Source organism: Amblyomma maculatum, chromosome 1, assembly GCF_055883805.1.
Source record: "Amblyomma maculatum isolate TAMU_Amacu chromosome 1, ASM5588380v1, whole genome shotgun sequence".
NCBI classification, from domain to species: domain Eukaryota; kingdom Metazoa; phylum Arthropoda; class Arachnida; order Ixodida; family Ixodidae; genus Amblyomma; species Amblyomma maculatum.
The window spans coordinates 274,032,308-274,057,154 of record NC_139344.1 but is presented as its reverse complement, the minus strand read 5'-3'; the positions used below and the strand labels follow the sequence as shown (position 1 = coordinate 274,057,154).

The 24,847-nt window shown below is 42.8% G+C and overlaps 1 protein-coding gene across 3 annotated transcripts in view; it reads left to right on the top strand.

Moving 5' to 3' along the window:
• LOC146206578 (uncharacterized) overlaps positions 1 to 24,847 on the top strand; it is a 48,420-nt gene that overhangs the window by 13,054 nt on the left and 10,519 nt on the right. For 2 of the 3 annotated variants that reach the window (XM_084591310.1, XM_084591311.1), the window contains exons 3-5: positions 9,838 to 9,962; positions 10,045 to 10,295; positions 14,805 to 16,510. In XM_084591310.1, the coding sequence (XP_084447436.1) occupies positions 9,940 to 9,962; positions 10,045 to 10,295; positions 14,805 to 16,510 (1,980 nt within the window). In that variant the 5' untranslated portion in view covers positions 9,838 to 9,939. Of the gene's footprint in view, positions 1 to 9,389; positions 9,750 to 9,837; positions 9,963 to 10,044; positions 10,296 to 14,804; positions 16,511 to 24,847 lie in introns of those variants that run through there. The other variant, XM_084591309.1, reaches the window with a different exon arrangement.

Genomic DNA, 24,847 nt, shown 5'->3' with positions numbered 1-24,847 from the left:
GGTTGAAGATTAAGAAGGCACTAGAAAAATACATTCAGTGCAAAAACCAGCTGGTCTTCACAACCGCTGCAACAAAATAAGCTATTTAAACTATTTTGGTGATACTTCGACAACCCCGCAGACCTGTGATCTGCGACGTTCCGATCGCTGGTCTTGTTGTCGTATTCGTGCAAGCGTACCTTTGGTATTTTGAAAAACTCGCAGTTGTCTTGTTCGGACTTCGCCTTTTGCACTTAAGTCTGCATTTGGCTATTACAGCCCACAACCACACAGTAGACCATCGCTTTGGCACTATTTGCGCGGCCCGCTCCACGGTCGACTGCTTCACTGTACAGGAAAATGGCGCTCTCAGCGTTTCGTGCAAGCTCCCTATACATGGCCCATCACTAACTGCACGTAGGGTTTCCTGGCATTACATTTGGCAGGAGCTGCCAGCTTGGGGCTTCTCCTTTCATATGGGAGGGTGACATCAGAATCAGCCTTCCAGGACCTTTGCATTCACATTGCCTGTAGAGTAGAAAAATTTTACGAGCGGAACACAGCAAAGAATGCCGCTCGTGCAATGCACAGCGTAGCGAGCGCTGGCAGGAAGTTCGCGTGCGAGAAATGCGCATAAGGCTGTTAGATGAGCGGATGCACTCCCTGCAATCGTCTACCCCGGCAATCTGCTGCGTTGGCTCTTTACAACACGTGGCGATAACAGCTATACTGCAAAATGTTTAGAGAGGGAGCAGTGGCATTTCTTGAGAAATTGAAACACATAATTTTAGTTAGTATAAAAATGTAATTGTATAAATTTCTGTTTCACTTCTAGAAAGTCAACCGGGAATAAATGGCAGCTTACTCCTGACAAGCGATGCAGTGGCCGATTGATTCAAAATAACAGTATGCATTCTTTTTTTCCTTGCCTTCGGTTACAAATGCACTTGCCCAAGATTGAAAAATTGAGAAATTGAAACACATAATTTTAGTTACTTTAAAAATGTAATTGTATAAATTTCTGTTTCACTTCTGGAAAGTCAACCGGGAATAAATGGCAGCGTACTCCATTGTTAAGAATATCTGACGAGCGATGCAATGGCCGATTGATTCAAAATAACAGTATGCATTTTTTTTCCCTTGTCTTCGGTTACAAATGCACTTGCCCAAGATCCAGGCACTCTTGCCGTAAAGGAAGACATGTTACCTGAGCAGTTGGAAACCGCCATCAGATTATCACTTTACACATGCATGGGAAAGCGACCAGACAGCCATGTCATTTTGTGCCTGGTTTTTGTTATTGCTTATTACTGGGTGTTTGCAAGCAACAAGCGGAAGGTGGGAGGAAGTGCATCCGCTCATCTAACAGCCTTAGCTGCGGGTATTTCGCACGCGAAGTCACTGCCAGCACACGCTAGACTGCACTGATTGTACAGCGCGTCATGCTCTGCCGTGTTCACGTTCATAACTACCTAGGACACGCAGGCATGTTCATACAGCCTGGCTAAAGGGGGCTTTATATGTGGGCTGGTAGCCTACACTATCGCTTCATACCCTTAAATGCAGAGCTGAAGTGTCCCCCGTAATTTTTTTTTCAAACACTCGCAGTACCTGCTACTAGCATTGACTTATGTGCTGCTGAATGGAAAGCGACGTGCAAGGTAGCATTTTTACAAAATGTAGCTCGTTTTCAAAGTAAGCGGTTAGATTCTTGTGTGCAACATATTGCCCTATCACAGCAGTATCCACTTAGTGCTGGCCATTTAGCTGCATCTCAATGCTTGAAATGCTGGCCAAAAGGAAAGTAAATACTGTGTAGTGAAGAAATAATTTTTTTATCCATATGCTGCGTAAAACAAACACCGCTTGGTTAGCAAGAGATTGAAAAATTTGTTTACAGAGACAATTGGTGGTGGGATTTGTGCTGGCATCGCAAACATGGCACTGCGAACATAAGAGATTTATAGTCTTTGCTGATATTTCAAACATGTGCAAAGGATTTCCCTGGATCTTTACTCGGGCTGCATACTTTTGAGAAGGCCAGAGCCGCTTGAGATTTCAAGGTAACTGCAACAGGGATTCCTGACGTTCCCTCATCTATCAAAGTGGTGGTTGAGTTCCTATAATGCTTGGCTGCCGGGAGATCAAACCCTAACCATGGCAGCCGTTTTTCTCTGGAAGTGATAATACCCTAGTGCTTTGCGATGTCACCATAAAGACAACTCTAAATGGTTGAAATCCTCACCCTAGGGCATTGTTATCAGGCAATTCTCTTCATGCTTATTATATGTGGAATAGTGCCCCAACTCTCATAAAGTTGATTAGCTGTATAGACCGTGGCATTACCTGAGAAAGCAATTCAAAGGGCTAACACACACCAGGAAAGGACAGTACAGCACTTGTGCACTTCCCCACTCCATCTGCAATTTGCACTGTTTCCAAGGTGTTGAATCAATGTATTGTGTATGTGACAAAACAATATCGCCAATATGTGAAAGTAGCCAATGCTCAGTTATATTGATGATATCCTACAAGCAAAAATGGGAAAGCTGCAATGCATTCCAAGTATGTGCACATCTTAGGGCAAAGCATTTAGCTTGCAGTTTAATCCGGATGCTCCACTCCTAAAGCTTTGCTACAGCAAGGACTGTGGGCAGACCTGCAAACTTTGCATTTATATAGGGGCCAGCTTTATGCTATGCAAGCACAAACTGTGAAGTATTTGGGGTGCAGATCACGCAGGCCTGCTAAATGCTTGATGAGATGTCCAGTGACTTCAGGCTGGCCACTGTTGCAATTCTTGTAGTCTTACAACTGCTTTGAGGTCTCTTGTCCTTCAACTACTCGTTTATCTGACAGCCCCTTCATATATTAAGAGTGGCTGGACTTGCAGTGCTCAAAGTACATAATAGTCTCCAGGACAAGGCAATGCAAGAGTAGCTTCGCTAGTCTTGAAATCACTTGACACCATAAGCAGACTCAAGTGCAAAAGATAGCTATGCAACTTATGGTTTAATCATTGGGCACATGAGTTATTACAGTAAGTCTACTTAAATTGTACGAATGTTGATTAGGTGTTATCAGGTGAGTACCTTGGAATGATGCTAAGTGTGAGCAATCTGCCTTATTGCTAACCCTGCATCTACCTGTGAACAGGAAGTACACAAAGTGGAGCCAGAACACTGCAAACAGCACCTTATGAAATGCTTTTTGTGACAAGTTACTGCATCAGCATAGAAGCTCAAAATGCAACTACATAGTCATCAGGAGACGCACTGTTATGTAAAGCCTGCTACAATGTGTGTTTATCTCATAAGCTGCATGTCAGATATGTGACCTATACGTAGCTCCTTCAAATTTACAGACTTTCAATAGTAGGCTGTTAAATATGTACTTACCACCATGCTCAATTTTGTTGGGTCATCATTTCCTTGTCCCTCTTGAGCATGCTGTGATGTCAGGCATGCTTCTACGTTTATGGTAGATGAGTGCAGGAAAGATGAAGATGGCAGAAAAGACGGCACAAGCACTTGTATTGTGCTATCTTCCCTGCACTCTTCGTTTTTTTTGTTCTTGTCTACCTTTAGCCATTAATACATACCAACTAGCCGAACTTTTGAAGCTAATGCTCCTGTGCGACTTCCTTGTGACTCTGCACGCAGATTTATGCTAGCAGTGTTTTGTGATAACAATGCTAACTCACCTCAGTGTTATTGCAGGGCGATTCCTTTTGTACTACTCTGCGTGTTGAAAATATTCGAGTTGGCAAGTTGTGCTCTTGGATGACGCATACTTTGTATAACTGAAAGGGAAGGGCATTTACCCCTCTGGGTGCCATGTCCCTGTATGGGTACGCAGAGAACGCAAACTGTGCGGCCTGCTGTGCAAAAAGGCAATGAAAAACTCCATTTTGAATGTTTTCAAAACACTCGCCTTGAGCAACTTTATTGGACAACTGGCACCATTCTACGCGAAGTAAAAGCAATCCTGCCTGAAAAGTGCGGCAAAAATGGACATGGCTACGTTGTGTGGAGCTAACCGTTATTTCTTCTTGTTTTTGTCATTTTGTACTGTTAAGAATCTGCGGTGATGAAAATATTAGTATTTATTTATCGGAGGAAGGGCCTGTAACCGAAATAATGGTTATCATCCTTGCTACGAGCATATTCAGCTTTGCATGCACTTCTGAATGTTAACGTCCCTGTTTGAGGACAGGGCGCCTCAAAGCCACCTCTGCCGGCACGCTCCTTTAAAGAGTGTTAGGCGTCACTTTCTTACTTTGTGCGCCCTGCTGTGCAAAAAGATGATAAAATACGCTGTTTTGAATGTTTTCAAAACATGCCAGGTTCGAAAGTCGACTACCTTATATCACTGTAAATATGTTTTGTGCTTACTGCCATGCGAAAGGAGTAGAATTTCTGCTCGTTTTGTCAACACGATTATCTAACGCATCTATTATGCTTGAGGAAGCTAACCGTCCCAACTGAAAGCTCAAGGTTCTCTCTTTATTATCGGAAGTAATTGTTTAAGAACATATCTTTATCTCTTGTTCCCAAAATTAGGTGGATTAGTTGTTGATAACTGCAGAACACTTCACCAAAGTGCATGACCTGCTTCAGATTTGGAATGCAGTAGGAGTATCCAGTGTAATTGATAGCTGAAAAAATTAACATTTTAACTCTTCAAATCTGGTTGGTGACAAAAGCTGTAGCAAAAGAAGATATGTGGACCTTATAATAAAAATAAGCCATGTCATAAAGTTGAGGCCCGAAAGACTGTAAGCATCTACTTTATTTGAGTGCTTTCTTTTTTCAAATGATGCATTTGAAATTAGAATACATGGATCACTGCATTGTGTTGGTCTTCAACTGCTAAATAATTTAAAATAGATTTTGTTAGACTTAGAGGTTTTTTTAAGCTTGGTTTTATCAATAGAACAATGGCTGAGATATGCAGTTGGTGTTAAACTGCAATACTTAAGCTAGCCTGCTTCAAGTGGTGGAGTGACAACAAACATATGTTTAAACATGCTGCTATTTTTTCATGCCATCATTCGATTGGTGAAGGAAGGCATATTCTTACATCACCAGGAAGAAAATCTGTTATAAATTTAGTGCTGTTAGTGAATATAGCAGAGTGATTCCTGTAGGCTAGTGTCTGATGCACCATTTTAAACAAGGAAACATGCATTCAAAACTGATGTGACCATAGACCTTTAAAGGAACATTTTATGGAAGCAAAAGTGCTCTGTATGAATTGTAGTTAATTTCAAGTAATGTGTAAAAAATTAACTGCAACTCGACAGAGTCGGGAGTCAAATAATTCTGTTGCTTTTTCAAAGAGGTGACGGCCATGGGGGAAGACAGACCTTCGCTCATATAGCACAACTGTGCTCACTACATGTCGCATACCAAGGGTGTGATTCAGATCTCACTGACTACATGGCTAGCTTGTTGTGTCGCAAGATGGTGCAGGCAGGGCATTTTATTTTACACAGCCCAAACTAACACATGACTGCATGGTTGTCTTTGCTTCCTGTTTGTGATATTATTATCTCAGTTCAGTTCAGTCGTTCAGTCGTGTCCGACTCTTCGTGACCCTATGGACCATGTCACGCCACGCTTTCCGGTCTCTCACTATCTTCCTAACATCACATAACTTCATCTGCAGTGCCTCGAGGATGCCATCTAACCATCGCGTTCGCTGCCTACCCCTTCTCCGGTGACCCTCAACCTTTCCCAACATCAAATCTTTCTCCAGCGACTCCTCTCTTCTCATCAGATGACCAAAGTAGCTGAGCTTTAACTTTAGAATTTGACCCTCCAATGAGCAGTCAGGGCTTTTGGTCGACAATATCGACTGGTTTGATCTTCTGGCAGTCCAAGGAACTCTCGAGAGTCTCCGCCAGCACCACAATTCAAATGCGTAAATTCTTCGGCGGTCAGCCTTTTTCACAGTCCAACTCTCGCATCCATACATCACAACTGGAAAGACCATAGCACGAGTTATACGGATCTTGGTTGGCTGACTAATGTCTCTGTTCTTTACTAGGCGGTCAAGGCTAGCCATGGCTCTCTCTCCCAGAAGCAGGCGTCTCCTAATTTCATGGCCGCAGTCTCCTTCCGAGGTAATCTTGGAGCCCAAGAAGAGAAAATCTGTCACAGCTTCCACTTCTTGTCCATTGATGCTCCAGGACTTGATAGGGCAAGACGCCATGATCTTTGTCTTTTTAATGTTCAGTTTAAGCCCAAACTTCTCACTCTCTTCTTGTATGCGCATCAGAAGTCTCTTGAGTTCCACTTCACATTCTGCCATTAAAGTGATATCATCCGCATATCTAAGGTTGTTGATACGTTTTCCAGCAATCTTCACTCCAGCTGAACACTCGTCCAGACCGGCCTTCCTCATGATGCACTCTGCATATAGGTTAAATAGGCAGGGTGGCAGTATGCAGCCTTGCCTCACTCCTTTCTCGATCGGAAACCAATCAGTAAGACCATGCCCAGTTCTGTAACATGTGGGACGCCTTCCAACCTGGGGGGCTCATCTTCCGGCGCCATATCATTAATGGTATTGTGACTGGCCATAGGGTTTTCTTGGCAGGAAATACTGGAGTGGGTTGCCATTACCTTCTCCAGTGAATCACATTTTGTCAGAACTCTCTGCCGTGACCTGTCTATCTTGGGTGGCCCTACACAGCAGAGCTCACGACTTCATCGAGTTTCGCAAGCCCCTCCGCCACGACAAGGCAGTGATCCATGAAGGGGAATATTATTATCAGTGTTAACAATTATGCAGTCAATTTTCCACCAAAATGAACACTCCATACCAGGAAAAAAATTTTCCAATGCCTTCCTTGGTTGCTATGGCATGGTGTTGTTTGTATGCATTAATGCGACTGTTAAAGGGCCCACTTTTCACAGAATCCACTGTCATTGGTATTGTCGGTGAAAAACGACGAGTTTGCCTCGGGCAGGTGGTAGTTGGCAGGTGACGTGGCCAGGAAATAGTTGGTCACCTCATTGTGTAATGTTACAAGACCACATTACGTGGCCAAGATGACAAGAGCTGCCACCTAGGCAAACTCCTTTGAGATGAGAATTGAGCCCTTGCAGACTCCTGGATTCCAGGAGTCCTTACAGACTCCTATGTTATGCAGACATGTATGTACAGTTTGGTTAAAGCAGGGATTTATGTCCAATTTGGATTATCTTGTACGTGAAACATATGTCTGTGTTTATGACAATGTATGAGGTAATTTGGAGGCACAAATTAAGGGATCGGAGATCAAGTGAATAGCAAAGTGCATGTATGCAAGTGAAGATCCTTGAGGTGACAGCAGGTGGGTGCCATTATTGCTGCCGAGTCATATGGAAGAATTCATATGGAAGCCATTGGATTTTTATTTTCTACTGTGAGCTGCATGTTTTTACTATTTAACACATTTTGTCACTGTTAGCAGCCACATCTATTGCTCAAAGCAAGCATATAGTGCCCCAGGTGCATAGCTGTACTACTTGTTAGATGGCAGCCAGACGTTTTCTCACTTGTTGGGGTTTACATGGTCAAGCTGTAGCAAATACTGCACTTACCACCTCATATCATTGCTTGCTTTGTTGAAACACAGCATAAAGGGCCAAGTCTCTGTCTGGTTTTTTCTGTTCTTGCCACCTTTTTTATGTTCCCTTTGCCATTGTTTTTGCACTTTAAGAGGGGCTACAATTTGTTCTTTATGAGTGCCATGTCACTGATAGAAATATGTAGATGTATGAATGGCATGTATGAGTTTATTACCTTGTGTTGCTTCTCTTAAGTTTGAAAGTTCTCCACTGCCTTCAGTTAGTTCCACAATGGTTTCCTTTGTGCATGTGTCTGCACACTAATGAAAGCTTGTGTGATTCATGTTTATTTAGTTTTCTTAAACCATTCATGCATTGAAGCGCTACTACATTCAACTATCACACATAATAAAGTTAAATGGCTGTTACATGTTTTCAAATTGAGATGCTGTCTAAATTCCTGTCTTCTATTACTCTTCCAGAAATAGATAACACTTTGAAAACAAACTTATGTTTATTTTACCCTTTGGATCAGCATACATCCACCCACGTGGGACACTACTCTTCTCTGCAAAAAAGAAATCAATATTCACTATGACAACATTAAAGAAACTCCACATACACTTCTTCTTCCTACCACGGAAATACGCATTCTTAGACGCATACGACTAAATAACTTTACTCCTGCCCGATCGGTTCATTCCCCTGCATGCCCAAATTGTTCTGAACACTATGCAAACTTGGAACATTGGAACTTTGCATGTTTCCATGCCCTGTCGCAATTCAATCACCTCACTTTCCGCACTCTCCTCCCCCAATGTGTGCTTGGTTAGCCTCTGGCCAGCTGGCCTTGGCCTACCTGTTGGCCTTGGCCTACCTGACCCAGGACATTCTCGACACTTAGTAATGCTTTGAATAAAGTTGTTTCCTCCTCCTCCTTATCTTTCACTTGTATCTCATACAATGCTCTTGTGAACTCTACAAATTGGTTATAAGCCTGAATTATAATATCCTCCTTATCTTTCACTTGTATCTCATACAATGCTCTTGTGAACTCTACAAATTGGTTATAAGCCTGAATTATAATAAAGTGTCAAGCCTTATTAACGTAAATTTTTAAGTCGGTACATATCTCATGCATTAACCCTTTGCATGCAGTTCCTTGCGTTAGGTTGTAGTTATCTCTTCATAGTTACTTTTCTGTTGGACCAGTAACGTTATATGAACATTTGAAGTTAAACATATAGATTATTGTTTAAATTATAACTTAATAGCAACATTCATACTTATGTTACAGTATTTTAGGTCTCATAAGTTAAGTAACGTTGTTAGCACAACTATTACATTATATGTTCAATTCTAACGATTTAACTACTTTCATAAATAACAGTTAATGTTAGTGTAGCATGTGCAACGTATATGGAACGTTATTATAATGTGTGCTACTTGGGGCGCTGTGTAGGCACGCAGACCTTGGGCACGCTGCGTTTTTGACTACGTCGCTACCGATCGCAGCGCCGCCTTTGTTTACAAATGTGACGCTTGTCTATTGTAAGACATTGTTCCAGGGCACGAAACTTTCGTGGACTTAGATAATGTCTCATAATTTTACTAGAAACCAACTAGCCCAGCCTTCTAGTGACCCTTCATCTACCATATTTTGCATCCGCTATACATCAGTCGTAATCGTAAATAAATAATTTGTTCACACGCAGGGAAAGGAACAGTATTTGTCACATACGCAATAATATGTAAATTTTAAATTCTGTAAACCATGTAAATTAAAGCTGAAGTCTAGGGATCTGTTGGTCTAGGACTAGGTATTTCGTTCGACTGAAATACGCAACTGAGGATGTACAAAAATGGCCGATCGTGAGTACAGTAGGGCAGACGTGTGAACGTAGGAGTAAGCGTTTGGGTGGCTGTAGGGCTGTATGTGAAATCCCGCTTGTTCCTCCGTACTGGGTTTGTGCATCTAGTTCCGTGAGTGGAATGTGCAACACAGGCCTTTTGACGCATTAGTGTGCATGCATATTTATCGCACTTAGCTGAGATGCTTTGTAACTAAACGCAACGATGAATTCGAACTCGAGCATAAGAGAACTACCGCCAGGTGACCCCGAATTGACGGCAAGCATTGTAAGCCACCTTAAATCCCGTGGGCTTTTCGATAAATTGCGGCGAGACTGCCTGGGCGATGTGGACACAAAGGTAATTCCAGTGTTCTTTTGTTGTGGTGGTGGTGGCGCTGGCGTATAAGACGCCGTTGCAACGATGTTCGTTTTTGTGCCTGTTTCAGCCGGCTTACCTTAACCTGAAACAAAGGATCGAAGGCTACATCACGAAGTTCCTCTCGACGCAGACGTGGACTCCCGATTTGAACAAGAACCACGTGCGAGACATGATGCGCCGGGAGATAAACGAGTGAGTTAATTTACTTTCCTTTGCTCAGCTAGGCGCGTCTCCTGTCGATGCGTTTGTTACTGATGCTGCGTTCGCTTCCCAGGTCCGGCATGCTGTCGGCAGGCATGGATCATCTTGTCGACCAGATAGTCAATCCTAAAATATACCAAGTGTTCACTCCTGAGGTAGAGGACGGCGTGCGTCAGTACCTTGGTTTGAGTTCGTTGAAGGACTCCTCGGCCCAGCAACCCGCGCCTGAGGCTGCTACTGACACAAGCATACTGCCTCCCCAAACGCCAGCCTTACCGCCGCCGCCTCTGCCACCGCTGCCGCCAAAGTCTGAATTCAGTATAGGTATTTGACGATGTTTTCGACTACTAACAGCCCCGTTGCTAACATGTTGCATGTTTTATACCTCTGTCACACGAGCAAGCAAAAACTCACCTAAGCGGTCTTTTACCAGGGTTGAAAGACTTTTATTGAAAAGGAATTGCATAGCAGACACATGGTGCTGGCGATCTCTTTTCAGCCTTTTCTCCCCAGGACGCTATTGAAAGCGTGACACTAGATCTTGAAAAAGAGATCGGCGATCTCCACTTTTGGGAAAGACCACTTCTGGAAAGGCGATTGAACTCTGTCGTGTGTCTGCAGATGAACCTCTTTTTGGGGAGGTGTCATTTTATTCAAACGCCTTTACAGCGCCTGTGTGACAGGGGTATTATTTTCAGGGGTGGAAGCGCTGCTCCATTCTGCTCCAAACAGCTTTCCCTGCTCCAAACTGGCTGTTTTGATGTTCTGCAATCAAATTTAGCAGAACGCTGGAACAATGTGGAAAGAAGCGAGATCAGCAAGAAAGCAGGTAGCGCAAACTACTGTGAGCCGTTAAGAAAAAAACTTGTCCCGACTGCAAAAGCTGCATGAGTTATTCTAATGGTTCTGCTGTGAAACCAAGCAGGTACTTCACCATTGAGCCTCTTTGTCAGTTACACCTTGCTTGCCAGACGTACGGCAGACAAAACCATACTTGAAGCGTTATGGGTTGGTAAGCCAAAGCTGTCAATCACTAGGAAGCTTCTCAAGATTGTTGGAAAGGCATACAGAGTTTATTGCCAAAATATTAAAAATGAGCCCTAGCATTGCTCAAGCAAAGAATGATTAACTATTGGCAGGAGGCAGTGAAGTAAAAAGCTATAGGATGGAAAGGCTACCCTTCAATGCCATCTATCTATATCCCAAAGCTGCTTCAAAATGCCCGAGCCAGCTTCCATTCCTGTCCACCATATTTACAAATGGACAAGACGATCGAGGTTGTGCTGCAGTCGTCTGCGATCCCACGTAGGCAAAAAGCACTGGAGCGGCACTCGCGCCAACTTGTCAAGGTGCATTATTGTGGTCTGAAGGTGCCTTTTTGGCAGGCGAAATACCTATGTGCTCAGGAAGTTATCAGCCCAGTCATAAGATCAAAAGGGATTCAGCGTATATCAACATAATCAAGCGAGCAATCATGAAGCAAGCGCTAGAATGTGCTTTGTAGAGATCCTGCTGTAAGATCATGGAGAGCTTTGATAACCAGCTGATGAGGGCTTTAGTTGGAGGGCTTTGCCAAACACTTTGTAGTGGCCGTGACGAAGTCCCTTATACAGAGTACGAAGGGACATGCCGGTACGCAGAAAAGCCATCCTGTAAGGGAGGTAGGGAGCAGAAATGTCATGCTCATTAATCTGAACTCCAAATTAGTATCGCTGCTAGAGTGTATCGCAGTGGTAAACTCTACATTTGAATTTATTAGGCCAAAATAGGTAAGCACAATAGGAGAGACTAGATGTTCAGTTATGAAGCTCACCAGGAAGCGTTACGTTTGCTGCTAGTCTTTTCCAAGTTTTTGCTAAGATCGGCCTGTTTTATATATCTTTGCATGCTTTGCCCATTTGTCTATGCAGAGATGAGTGTGAAGTTAGAAAGGCATTGAACTTGCATAAAAAGGAATCAGGTTGGAGGTATCGTATTTCAGAAAAAGAAAACTTCAATTATCAAAGATGTTCGACCTTAGGAACGTGCTCCAGAGCATAATTCAAATGCTCCAAAATTCTCGTTTCATTGCTCCAAAGCTGCTCCAAAATGCTCGAGCCTGCTTCCACCCCTGTATTTTGTACACTGTGGTTGTGACAGCCGAGGACGCTCGGAGCAACCATTGTTTTCTGCTAAGCGTTGTGCATGTGGCGTGTGCTACGCCTGGCTGTAGCAGGAAACTCCTGCGTATTGGAGAGCTTAGGAAGAGACATTCGGTGCAGGAGCGTGGCCAGCATCCTAGCGGGGCTGTTCCCGCACCGACTGTCTCGCTCTGAGCTCTCCACAAGAGGGCCCATCGCCAATCATTTCCCAGTTGCTTGTGTGTAGTGCATGCATATGGGACCCCAAGATCAGCACTGCCAAGGGGAGCAGGTCATTTTGCTTGCAACCTCTTAGCACCCATAGTGTGTGTGTGTGTGTGTGTGTGAAAAAAACCTTTGTTTAAACTGGCTGGTGATGCCTGCCTGAGAGTCCAGTCTACATTGTGATACCTGAAGATCATCAGGATGTGATAAAATGTGTACATACATGCAGATTGTGCTCACATGCTCCTTAATGACAAACCTAAACAAGAGGGAATGTGTTGTGCTAGCAGCTGCACCTCAGTTGTGTTCCTGTAGGAAATTCCCAAAATGCATTCTGCTCATCAGGGATATCACAAGAAACCTTGGCTTTTATACTATGCTTTACACCTGATTACATTTGATGTCTCATTGCATGCATTGTTAAAAAGTGAAATGGGAGACATTGCTCTTGTGGATCTCTTAATCATAGGCAACACTGCACAACAGTAGATGCCGATTAATATATGAATGTCGTACACATATATATATATATATATAAATATAAATATGACCACATCTCATGGTGAAAGTAATGGTAAGAAACTGATTTATAGCTAGTGGCTGACAGGAATGCTTTATTGCTGCTGGAAAGACTTGCAAGTGCACTGTCCTCTTATATTTTTCCAGTGCCTTGACAAGTGCTGATCTGAATGATTAATTTGAGCTAGGTTTAAGCTTGTTGATAGAAATAGGGTCTCTTTATTTCTCTACTTTTTTTTGTAGTGTGCACTATTTCAAGGGCAAAGTGCAATAGTGTATGAGCAGAGAAGTACAGAAGTATGCAGAGACTGTGAATTGAAATATAAACACCAATGTGTATATTCTTAGTTCAGAAATGCAAAATTTGTTGGGCAAATGTCTTTTTCTATTCTCATTATCTTTCTTTAGATGTCATTTTACTATAAGGCAACTTTACAAATGTTGCATTGTTTATTTTTATAGTTTTTAGAGAATTACTGCTGAAATCATGTTTTCCATGGAAGGACTGTGTTTTTACATTTAAAGTGAAACCAAAAGAACATTGTTTGAATATGAAATAAAATCTTCAATCTAATTTGCTGGCCTCAGAGCACTTTAATTGGTGTATTTCTTTAGCGGTCAATAAATAAAGCACTTTCTGCGGTTGAAGTGCCACTGTTTCTGCTGTACCTGAGACAAGATGCTATATTCAGGCGTCTCTATGGTGCAGCACTTCGAAACCAATGTAGGAGTCCAGTGCACGGGCAAACTTTCCATGTCCAGCATAGCAAGCATTGCTGTCACGGACGTTACGGAGGAAGGGGGCAAATTTTGTAAATTGGGAGACTACCTTTGCACACTCTACATAAACACAAGACATTTGCATTGTCTGTGTGTTTGCCTGGAATGGTGCATTTATGTATGCTATGATGGACGCCAGAAGTTTTATGTGGTCATGAGGATTCTAATCGGGGGCAGTTGGTAGATTTTCTGTTTTTAAGGTCCTCAAATAAGGGATTATTTATACCACCTGGCAGTCTCCGTTAGCATTGGTCATTAGAAACTTTCTGTTACTTGGGCCATGTCATTAAACTTGGCAGCGTAAATGATTAAATTTGTTAAAAAAGGGATAAGGATGGGAAAGCATGTTACTCATTTTTATTTTTACAAGCTAATGTTTCGACTGGCAACCATGAGCAGTAGATGTTAATGGTTATCTAAAGCTTTTATTTTTATTATTATTATCCAGAGACCGGTTGCAGTAAAACTTTTATCCTTTTGTACCCATCACTGAATATTTGGAGACACAGTGGCTTAAAGGGTGGGGCTTGAGTTGTACCAGCAGACATTAACAGATGCTGGTCACATGTGCAGCTGCTCACTGACCAGTGGCAAACAGCCTGTGTTTTGATTGAAGCAGTCAACAGTTGATGGGAACATTTTACCCAGCCTTTGTGGCCAGAGCCCTGTAATTTTAGGGCTGACATCCAGTTATGGTAGAAATGCAGTAAAAGCATTAATCGTCCTTACCAGTTTCAAACAAAACGAAATTTCTGTGCATTTCTATCCCTTATAGCAGGTAATGTTTGTTCTGAGTGAAAGTACTGCTTACATTCTGAGTTCATGGCATATATAATGTTGGCTGCTAAAAAAAAATAGCTTTAGAAATTTGCAATGTATCATGTAAGGAATAAAAGGTAACGGTCATTGAAACAAAGAAAAGCCAATGACTGTTGGTTTCTTCCATGCGTATGTCATAACAACCCCCTCATTTCCAAGCCCTTATGGGCTCAACTTGTGAATTATTAATTCAACGAACAAAGGCCAACATCAGCAAATTGAGTGCCCTGTTTGTGTGCAGGTGCCAGAGGTAGCTAAACTACACTTGATGCACTCAGTGAACTCGTACATGTGAATGGAACTTCAGTTGTTAAAAGTGACTACTCATTTGGGGAAGCAGTAAAACCCTGGTGTTATTGCTCTCCTTCAGATGAGACAACACAGGATGTCCCTGGCAGCTGCTCTCCCAAACCATACATAGAAGCGTGTACGCCTGATGACACAACAGACTCTTCTGGACCTCATCTCATGATTGTGACAGATAACAGTGAGCGCACCGAAGAGCTTCCTGCAAACATGCCATTTGAGGAAGCTGTAAGTGCCGATTTGAGTGTCACTTCAGCAGAACCTGTTGAGCCAGTTCCAAGTGAAACAGATGGAGCACATACACCTGAGCAAACGGCTGCTGCAGCGCCAGAGTTGCAAGCTGTCTGTCCAAGTGCCAATGAGGATGAGAGGCTTCCTGTTGAAGATGTAGTTGAGTCTTCCATGCCACTTGATGTCTTGAAGCCTAATCTCTTGAGTGAAATAAAGCCTATCGAAATTGACAAGAAAGACTGCAAGATAGCCGACATGACTCAAAAAGAAATCAAGTCCATGGGCAAGGATAGGAAGGAACGAAAGCAGAACTCTGGCAGGAGTAGAGAATCAAGCTCCCATTCAAGTCGGCATGAATCGCATTCCAAAACTCATTCAAAAAAAGGCTCAGATATGAGTAAATCAAAGCCACATAAATCCAGCAGGGATGGAGATTTGACTAGGGAGAGCCGGGATGTGGCAAAAGAGAAAGACAAGCACAGCGCATCTCGAGACAAGGGAAGTTCTTCAAAGATTGAAATATCGGGGAGCAAGACGGATGTGGGTAAAGAGGAGCGAAGCAAAGGGCACTCTAGCCAGTCTAGCAGATCAAAGGAGAGTGACAGTCGGAGTGAGCGAAAGCGGTCAGATGATAGACGTAGCCACCACAGTAGCAAACACTCTCACGATGATAAAAGACGCCACAGTGACAAACATTCTCGTGAAGAAAAGTCGAGGGATCGTTCTGATAGTCACAGGTCACACAGCGAAAGCAGAAAAGACAAAGACAAGTCCTCTACAAAAGTTTCCTCTAGGCAGCACAAGTCAAGTAAGTCCTCTGAGAAACGGGGTGAAAGTTCCCGAAAAGACAAAGACCATGCGAAAGAAAGAAAACACGATTACAGCAAGCAAAACTCTTCAGATAGCAGGGATGGTGGATCCTCGAAAAGAACCTCATCTGAAAAGACTGCAAAGCCAACAAGTCAAGACTTATTCCAAGCAGATGATGGAAAGCCATGCTATGTGGATATTCCAGAAACTTCTGTACAAATCTATTCGGAAATGCACGCAAATTCCTACGATAACTCGCAACTGAGCTTTCAAAGTGCCTCACAAAATTCTTCCTTTGAAGTGGTTGAACATGTTGCACAAAAAGCCTCTGAGAAAGATATTTTAAATGGTGCCAGTCAAAGTAAAGCGACAGTTGATGCAGATGATGCAGATGGAGGTGATGATGCTCAAGAAACATTATCGGAGGCATATGATGAGTGTTCTCGTGGTTCTTATGGTGCACTCCAGCTTGTTAAAGCAAAAGAGACCGAGATCCTGAGGTTTACTTATGTAACTGACAAATCGTCGGGTAGCAGTGTAATTGATTTGCAGCCGGTGGACGTTGTTTTTGAAGAGCAGCCTCAAACTGTGCACGATCCAGAGCCTGTGGGGGAAGATGGTGCACAGTTAGAGAACATCGGCCAAAAAAGTGGGCCCGGTGTTGCAGCACTACTTGAGGTACCGGAGCAGATGAGTCCTTTAAGAAAGCATGAAGCAACCAGACGAAAGGTGAGTTCGAACTCTGGCTTAATATATTAATTTTCTTTCTGGGGGCTATCAAAGTAGTTACATTTCTCAAGGAAAATAAATCAGGTTTTGTTTAGCTTTACACTAAAAATAGCTTATGATTGTAGTGGTTGAGCACGACAAATTGTTTGGCTGGTTAGTTCTGTGTGCTTCACTTCATCACAACACATGAAAACAAACACGGAGGATGTCTTTCTGGCCTTCTGTATTTGCTTTTGTGCATTGTAGTGAAATGGAGCATACTGTTTCAACGTGGCTCGTATTTGCATGCTGCATCGGAATACCCTTAAGGTGGGCGGATCATATTTCTTTATTTTGATAAAAGATAGGCTATGAAAAGATGTAAAAACAGTTATTCAAGAGAACGCACTACCATGCCTCGGGGTTCACTTCAGGACGTGTGAACTGCATTGTGTTTGTATGCCTATGCTTGGGGACAATTTTCTGTGGCTATAGCTACAGAGTTGAAATGCATCAGCTTACTTCATAGCAGAATATGGTCCCTCCAGAAATTTTTAGAATCCTGCACTGAAATTTACACTATTACAGAAATAATCACATTATTACATTTAGGTTATACTAAAATACTAGCCAGTACAGCGCAGATATAACATGCCGGGCATATGCCTATGCCATGTCTCCCCATCTCTTTCTGTATGCTTTTGAAGTGAAAGCTTCACTACGCCATGTAAAGCCAAGGTTGCCGTGCTTGGCACAAACCGCTACCGTGCATGTGCCATAACCATGGCAGCCAGCTGTGCCGCTCCACAGGTGTTCCGCCACTGTGCTTGCTACAGAGAGGAGGAGAAGGGTAGTTTTTGCACTGCGTTTGGCATGAAAGTTAATTCTGCCTAGAACGCCGGTGAGCTTTGATGCGTTCAACAGAATGCTGGTTGTGTTCGATGTAACGCTCGGTCGCCCGCAGCCAGAGCTTTCTTTATAAATCAATTTACAATTGACGAGAAAAAATGTGGCCTTGACCTGATTAGGTGTAGATGTCCGCCATTTCATGGTGTCTACCCAAAAGTATAAGGCACCTTCCTTTCCCCAAAACTGTAACTTAAAAACAAATTATGAAAAAAAAAATTGAATTGAAAAGCCGCTGTTGCAGGAGTTATCACTGCAACACTTACAACTTTTGCTCTATTACTATGTTCAAGCTATGCTTAAACCTCCACAGTTTTTTTTAATTTTCACAGTATGTGTGAACAATTGATTAGTGGCTAGTTTATGTTCACATGGACCTTCTGTGATGTGTAGGAACACATATATGCATAATTAGCAGCTGGAAAACTAATAATTCAATGTCAAAGCAGAACTAAAATCAAAACTAACTGAGGCCAGACGTGCCTGAACTAGTTGCTGTAGTAACACTGTAAGGAAAACCACCACCAAAGCCTTAGCTGCATAACCACAAAAATCTGTTGCCATAGGGACCGGACAGCTGAACGGGTGGTGCCGCCTCTCGGCGCGTCGCTCAATTGCTGGCATGCGTCCAGCCGGCGCATTGCCAGCGCATTGTAGTGTGGTGCTGTTTGTCATTGATTTGTGTGGAAATTGGAAATGCTAAGGTTTAGGTGATGTGATGCGTGAATATATCCTCAAGAGAGCAGAAAGTTGGGCTAGTTGTGTGAATATGTCCGGTGAAACGAAGTCTGGCCAAACAAGGGTGGTGAAACGTGGCACATTGTTGGCTGCACTGGCAGCTATACCCAAACTCGTGTTTCCAAACAAGCTGAATGGCGGGGGACCTAAGCATGGTTCTTTGAAAGACAGGCACGAATCTACGCATTTGGTTACTGTGTGGTCATGGAAAGTGCCGAAATTTTTAAATTCCGTTTGCAACCGGATGCTTTGTGCCTTCTGTTCCCACGAGTGACAGCACGAGAGTCTCGAAGCCCTAGCCGCACTCCTTCATCTGTAGTCAGTTTATTGACAATTGAAAATCGAAGAAACCCAACAGCGTAAGTTACGCATTTCCCCGCCTTTGTATAGGAAAACCCCAGCACGGAAAAGGAAAAGGCAGCCACCATCGTCGTTCGGGCTGCATTACGATCTTCAGTGATGGGCAGAGACAATGTTTGTGCTGCTACTTTCGCTGACTTTGTTATAGATAATTTACTTTTTTCTCTTAACAGAAAGAGCAGATAGGAGACATGAACAATGCCTATTACCATGAGCTTGTCCTTTTTCCTCTCTTAGTTTTTCAACCAATGAAAATGTGCTGAGAGCTCTGCGTTGATACTCTTAGAATTTGTTAACATTTGCTTATGGCATGTCCCCGCCTAATGAAATCACTCATTTCACAGCTCATTCAATACCGCATTCACAAAATCTGCTATCGGCTTCATGTAAAAGCCGAACAAGAAAAAATACAATTTAGTTTTTGGAAACAAGCATGAACGTAGCATTTTTGTTTTTTAATTTCGAAGGCACACAGATTGCCGTTTTGAGTGTTAATAGTTTCCATTTCTTGAGTAGCAAATGCTTTTTTTTTTATTCGCATTCGCGTTGCACCTGACATGGGTTTACATATTTTCTCAACGGCGCCCATTTCCTGGCCCGCCTAAATACAGCGTTTTAGTGAACATAAGATTTCCTGATTGTGGCGTAGTAAGACAAGATTGTTTTACCTCTCAGAAATTACTTCTATGGCCAATGCTGTAAACCGATTTAGCGGCAGTCCGGCAAGCTGCAGACAAGGTTGTAAAAGGAATGGCTTTCATTATCCGGATTCATTTGCGTGCAAATAGAAAACTACCTATATGGTTGTATCCCCTCACACGCATCAGGTATCATAGTCAGGTATCGGCCCCGCAAGTTCGTGGTACACTGAGAAGGTAGACCACCTTAGCAAACGAGCCATCAGAGGGATTGCTGTAACAGTAGAACACCCTCTTAGTTGTCGGTGCCTTATCTTACAGCACGTCACACTGTGTGTTGTTTTTGATTGTATTTAACAGTTTGACAGTATTGGACTATACTGCCTTCAAATGCTCAAGGCAGCTACGGTCAATTGCATTGAACTTCCTACGCTGAGAGAACGCCTAAATAAGCAAAAGCCAAATACTACCTAGATCTCTATCATATCAGGTATCCGAAAAAAATAGGTACGCTGATAGCAGAAAAGTTATTGTTTCTTTTCACAACCTCTGCAGCTTGTCGAGAGAAATGCGTTTATAGTGTAATATTTTATAAGTCAATTATCTGTAGCAGCTCCGACGTGTTCAATAAGAGCATTGTCGTATATATGTAAAAATGATGCTGAGGTGGTATTACTCATTTGGCTTATATCATGATTAAGTCTGATAGTCTCAAGGCTGGGTTCAGTGAGCTATTGTAGCGTAATTGTGCAGGAAGTCGTGGAAGTCTGTGTGTTTGCTTTTCCAATTATAAATAGAAACCTACTTTTGCCTTGCTTGTTTTATTTTTCTCCTTTTTCCTGCTCTCGTTGCAAGGTTGAAACTGGAATTTCATCTGGTATTCTATTCTGAATCGTTTGAGCCTAGCAATTACCCCCGCCGGGGTGGCGCAGTGGTTAAGGCGCTCGACTACTGTTCCCAATGACGCGGGATCAAATTCCGGCCTCAGCGGCCGCTTTTCGATGCAGGCGAAAAGCAAGGCGCCCGTGTGCTGTGCGATGTCAGTGCACGCCGGAGGCCTGCACTACGGCGTCTCTCATAGACTGAGTCGCTTTGGGACGTTAAACCCCACAAACCAACCCAAACCAAATACCAAAAAAGACAGGTTCAGCATCTTTTTCAGTTTACATAAACACTGACCATTACAACTACCACTACCACGCCGCCATGGCTACACGGCTAGGCGGTATTTGATATTCAGGCAGGTTTCGACTACAACAAATAAAAGATAGCGCGCAGTGCAGGCGCAGTTCCCGTCTCCGAAGTTGCCTTTACAAGCATCTAACGAAGGCGGTCCTATCGCATTGAGAAATCGCGTGCGCGACATTTTCGAGTATACAACGGAAATACCATTTGCCGGGTGGTTTAAAAAAAAAAACATGCACGCCCTGCCAAGGACAGCCTTTTCCTTTTTCAAGATTTCCCGGTCAAAAAATACTTGCGATTACTCGAGGTAACTCGATGCTCTCAAAGCCACACCGCAAAATGACGGGGAAAGACGTGCTCAAAAACTCCTCACAGAACAGAAAGGTCTGCGCCGCTCAGTTGCCCCGGCACTCCGCTGGTGAGCGTTTCGCCGCGGGCAGCGCTGTTCCGCCGAGGAGACGGTGGCGCCATACAATGGGAACCTGGTCCCCTATAGGAAACTGCACATTATCCAGATGCCTCTAAATGTTGCATTATTGAAGTACTTTGCATAGTTTCTAGCATTGGTGCCAAGCATGCCATGGCTAGGCCATCAAAATCTGGTGGGACAAAAAAAAAAAACACAATTTTGAACTGTTATTTTTTTGGTTGGTTGTTTGCTGTGGCCCACTGCAGAGGCATGCATTGTGGAGCTGCGGGCTGTGCCAGTGCTCACTAAAAGTGAAATTTTGATAATTCCTGTAGGTTGTAAAATAACGTTTAGAGGCAAACTCTGGGGATTTTTTCAGCAAATTGAGTTGACAATGCAATCTCACTGCTTAGAGTCCCATCTCCCCAGTAGAAAAATGTTATTCAACATACCGAGTAGAAGATTTTAAAAGAGCAGTAACTAAGAAACAGAAACTGAGTTTCAGCTTAGGGATGACGACGCCAGGACATACCATCCAATGACATCGCAGGTACTGCCCCAAAACCTAAAGTTTGCACACTGTAGGGCTTGTGTCATTATTTCTCTGAAATGACCAAAACCAAGCTCTTAATATCCTTAACTGAAAGCCAAGTAAATATTAATGGCTGTGCGCCCAGTAATGCTTTAGAGATCTCAGATTCAGGTGACAAAATCGGGAAATTAGAAAATTAATTCACACTGAAAAGAAACACCACCCTGCTACAAAATTTAGCCTACAGGGCCGGACAAAAACTGCAAGGAACATATTGTTAAAATTTCTCTCAAGTCCGAGGAGGTCGAAAACCGCCTTGAGTTAGCCTTAAAGAGGGTATGCTAAGGTGAATGGGTCAACTACTGCCTATTTTATTGTGCAGTTTCGTTTGCAGATTAGTAATGCATGTGGCATCAATGCCACATAATGTTTCTAGTGCAGCATTTTTAACGCCTTTAGGAACGCAGTTAAAAATTATGCCTGTTTATGAAAAGAAATGTACCTTTCCCTAGTAACAAAAATAAGAAACTCATTAAATCCTGCACGCAATTCCACTTAATAGTGGCTTTGAACTCAACCTGAAAAAGGATATTTCTATTTGCATTGGAGCTAAAACTAGATTTACAGTGAAACTCGAGCAGAACCCCACCATGTGACATCAACTGGTTGCTCTCGTAGCGGTGCCATTTGTGTATATTTTTTTAACTTCCGGGAAAGTTTCACCGCTACATCAACACTGACACAGCGATCTGCGGCTCGGTTTGGAGGAGCGTGGTTGGTAATTTTTCTGGTCACTTGCATTCAGTATATTGCCCGTGCTGTGTCCTCACCCGAATAATCTTACACCAGGGGTTCGAACTAAGGCACTGTCAACCTAAATGGGCCATGTTTTCGTAGCTGTGTCTACGTACAGTTATAATTCCATTCCACTGTAGATAACACGTAATGCTACTACACTGGATCCCACTCACACTAGTGAGAGGCCAGGCGATATATACAGGGGTGGAAGCAGTGCTCCAATTGCTCCATTCTGCTCCAAACTGCTTTCCCTGCTCCATCCTTCTCCAAAATTTAATATTGCTCCAATACTGCTCCAAACTGGCTGCCTTGATGTTCCGCCATCAAATTTAGCAGAACACAGGAACAATGTCACAGCACCAGGGGCAAAGATAGTAGCATATCTTGCATTGGGCTTAATAGAAATGAAATTTTTGTAAGGCAAGGAAGCATGGAGCATAATAAATATTTGTTTGTAAGTAAATTTGGTATGAGCCACAGGTGATTGTCAATAGTTAATTGCGAAAAACAAATCCGCTATGCATGTGACATAGCACCTCCTTCCAATCGCTAGTGGAGAGAGTAGCAAACGAAGCAGATAACATAAACTACCGCGAGCTGTTAGGAAACTTGTCCGGCTGCAAAAAATACACGTCTTTGTAATACTTTTACTATGAAAACAAGCCAGTACTTCAACATTGAGCCCCATTGTCCCTGAGAAGCACGTTAGGCCTATGTTAGACAAAATCATACTTGAAGCGTTATGGGTGGGTACGGCAAAGCTGTCAATCACTAGGAAGCTTCTCAACAGTTTTGGAAAGGCATATGGCCTACTGCCAAGATATTAAAAATGAGCCTCAGCATTGCTCAAGCAAAGAATGATGAACTATTGCTGGAAGCAGGGAAGTAAAGCTGAAGGATGGTATACAGTCGTGCCTCGTTAATATGGACACTTTGGTTTCCGCACAAAACTGTCCATAAAGTGGGTCGTCCGTAATAACGAATCTGAATTTTTTCTGGAAAAAAAAAAAAAAAGAAATGCTAAGGATAAGGTCTGCTTTAGAGCATCATGTAGGCCAGCAAAGTATACATTGTAGGAGCTACAAAAACATTATCTGAGCCACTGTTATGCTTCAAATTCGATGCAGTTGCATATTTTTCTCGATGGCATTTTAATAATAAATTACTTCTACGTTTCATCTCCGTATCAGCATTCTGTCGGCTGAAAGATGCTGAATCCAACTTTCTACAAGGTGCAAACTGCTGTTTTGTTCTCGTAACGTGCATCGAATGCGCAACTTCACAGAGTAAAATATGAAACCACAAGCGAAAAGGGCAATCAATCAGTCATTGGACTGATTGCCCAGACATAGGATCAAAAAGGATCATGTAATACCTCATATCTGGCGCTTTGAGTTGTATTCTAAATAAATAGGGGGATATGCTCAAGATAGGGAGCGGAAATGTCATGCCCATTCATCTGGACTCCAAATTAGTATCGCTGCTCAAGCACATCGAAGTGGCAGACTCGACATTTGAATCCATCAAGTCAAAATAGGTAAACGCATTAGGTGAGACTAGGTGTTAAGTTATGAAGGACACCAGCAAGCATTCCGTTTGATGCTAGTCTGTTCTAAGTTGTTGCTAAGGTCAGCCTCTGTTTATATATATATATCTTCGCATGCTTTGGCCGTTTGTCTTATCAGAGATGAGTGTGAAGTTGGAAAGGCGTTGAACTTGCATAAAGAGGAATCAGATTATCAGATTGGAGATTTTGCATTTCAGAAAACGAAAATGGCATTTATCAAATGCGTTTGACCTTAGAAACGTGCTCCAAAACATAATTCAAATAGTCCAAAACTCTCGTTTTGTTGTTCCAAACCTGCTCCAAAATGCACAAGCCTGCTTCCACCCCTGTATATGTATAAAGCCCCACTTTACCAAGCCGGTGTGAACGAGCCTGCATGGCCTCAGAGTTCATGTCTGAATCAGGATGCAAAGCTTCCAGTGGGTTCAATTGTAGTCTCGATTTCGTACATATGTTTAGCCTTCTATTCTCTGCCTGCATGGTGTAGGGTAGCATTGCGAGAGCTTCTCCTTGCACATGCTGTTACTTTACATTCTCCGCGGCATGTCCTTTAAAGTGCACACGCATTAAACTGTTTTGTTTCCATACCTACCACAATGGCTCAAAAGATGTCAGGAAAATACACACTTTTTTTACTTGTTTATCATTCTCCCCTATGCCTTTATTAAAGTTTCTCTTCTTTCTGAGGAGCTGCAGAACATGCTCCTTACCAAGTTGGTTTGGAGAAATTTTGCAGGATGCACCTGGTGTGATGCCAAGTATTTGCAGAACAGCATTTCTGAGGCTGTGGCTCGCAAAGGTGATGGTTTCAAAACCCTCCAGAAACCTAAGATTCTTTGTATTATTCGTTAAGCAAAATTCCTTTCCTTATGAAGTTAAATCATTTAAAACATGTTACAACTTTTAATTTGCGTTGTACATAATGTTATTTACTTTTATGCCACGCATGACGTCATGTTTCATGCGAGCGCTGTGGGGAGGTGGAGGTTCCCTCTGGAGGTCATGTGGTAGTGACGTCATGGCTCTGTCAGCCGATCATAAGTACCTTGCTAGGGAGCCAGACTCCAACTCGACAACGCTGGGTTTTTCACTGCACTGGAAGACTTCAAGCTAATGCTTTAAAATCAATTATTTGGTCAGTTTACCCAAACATACCTACTCAAAAAGCTATTAGGCCACTTGGCTATGTTGCAGAGCTTTCATTTTGTTTACAGAAAGTGAATAC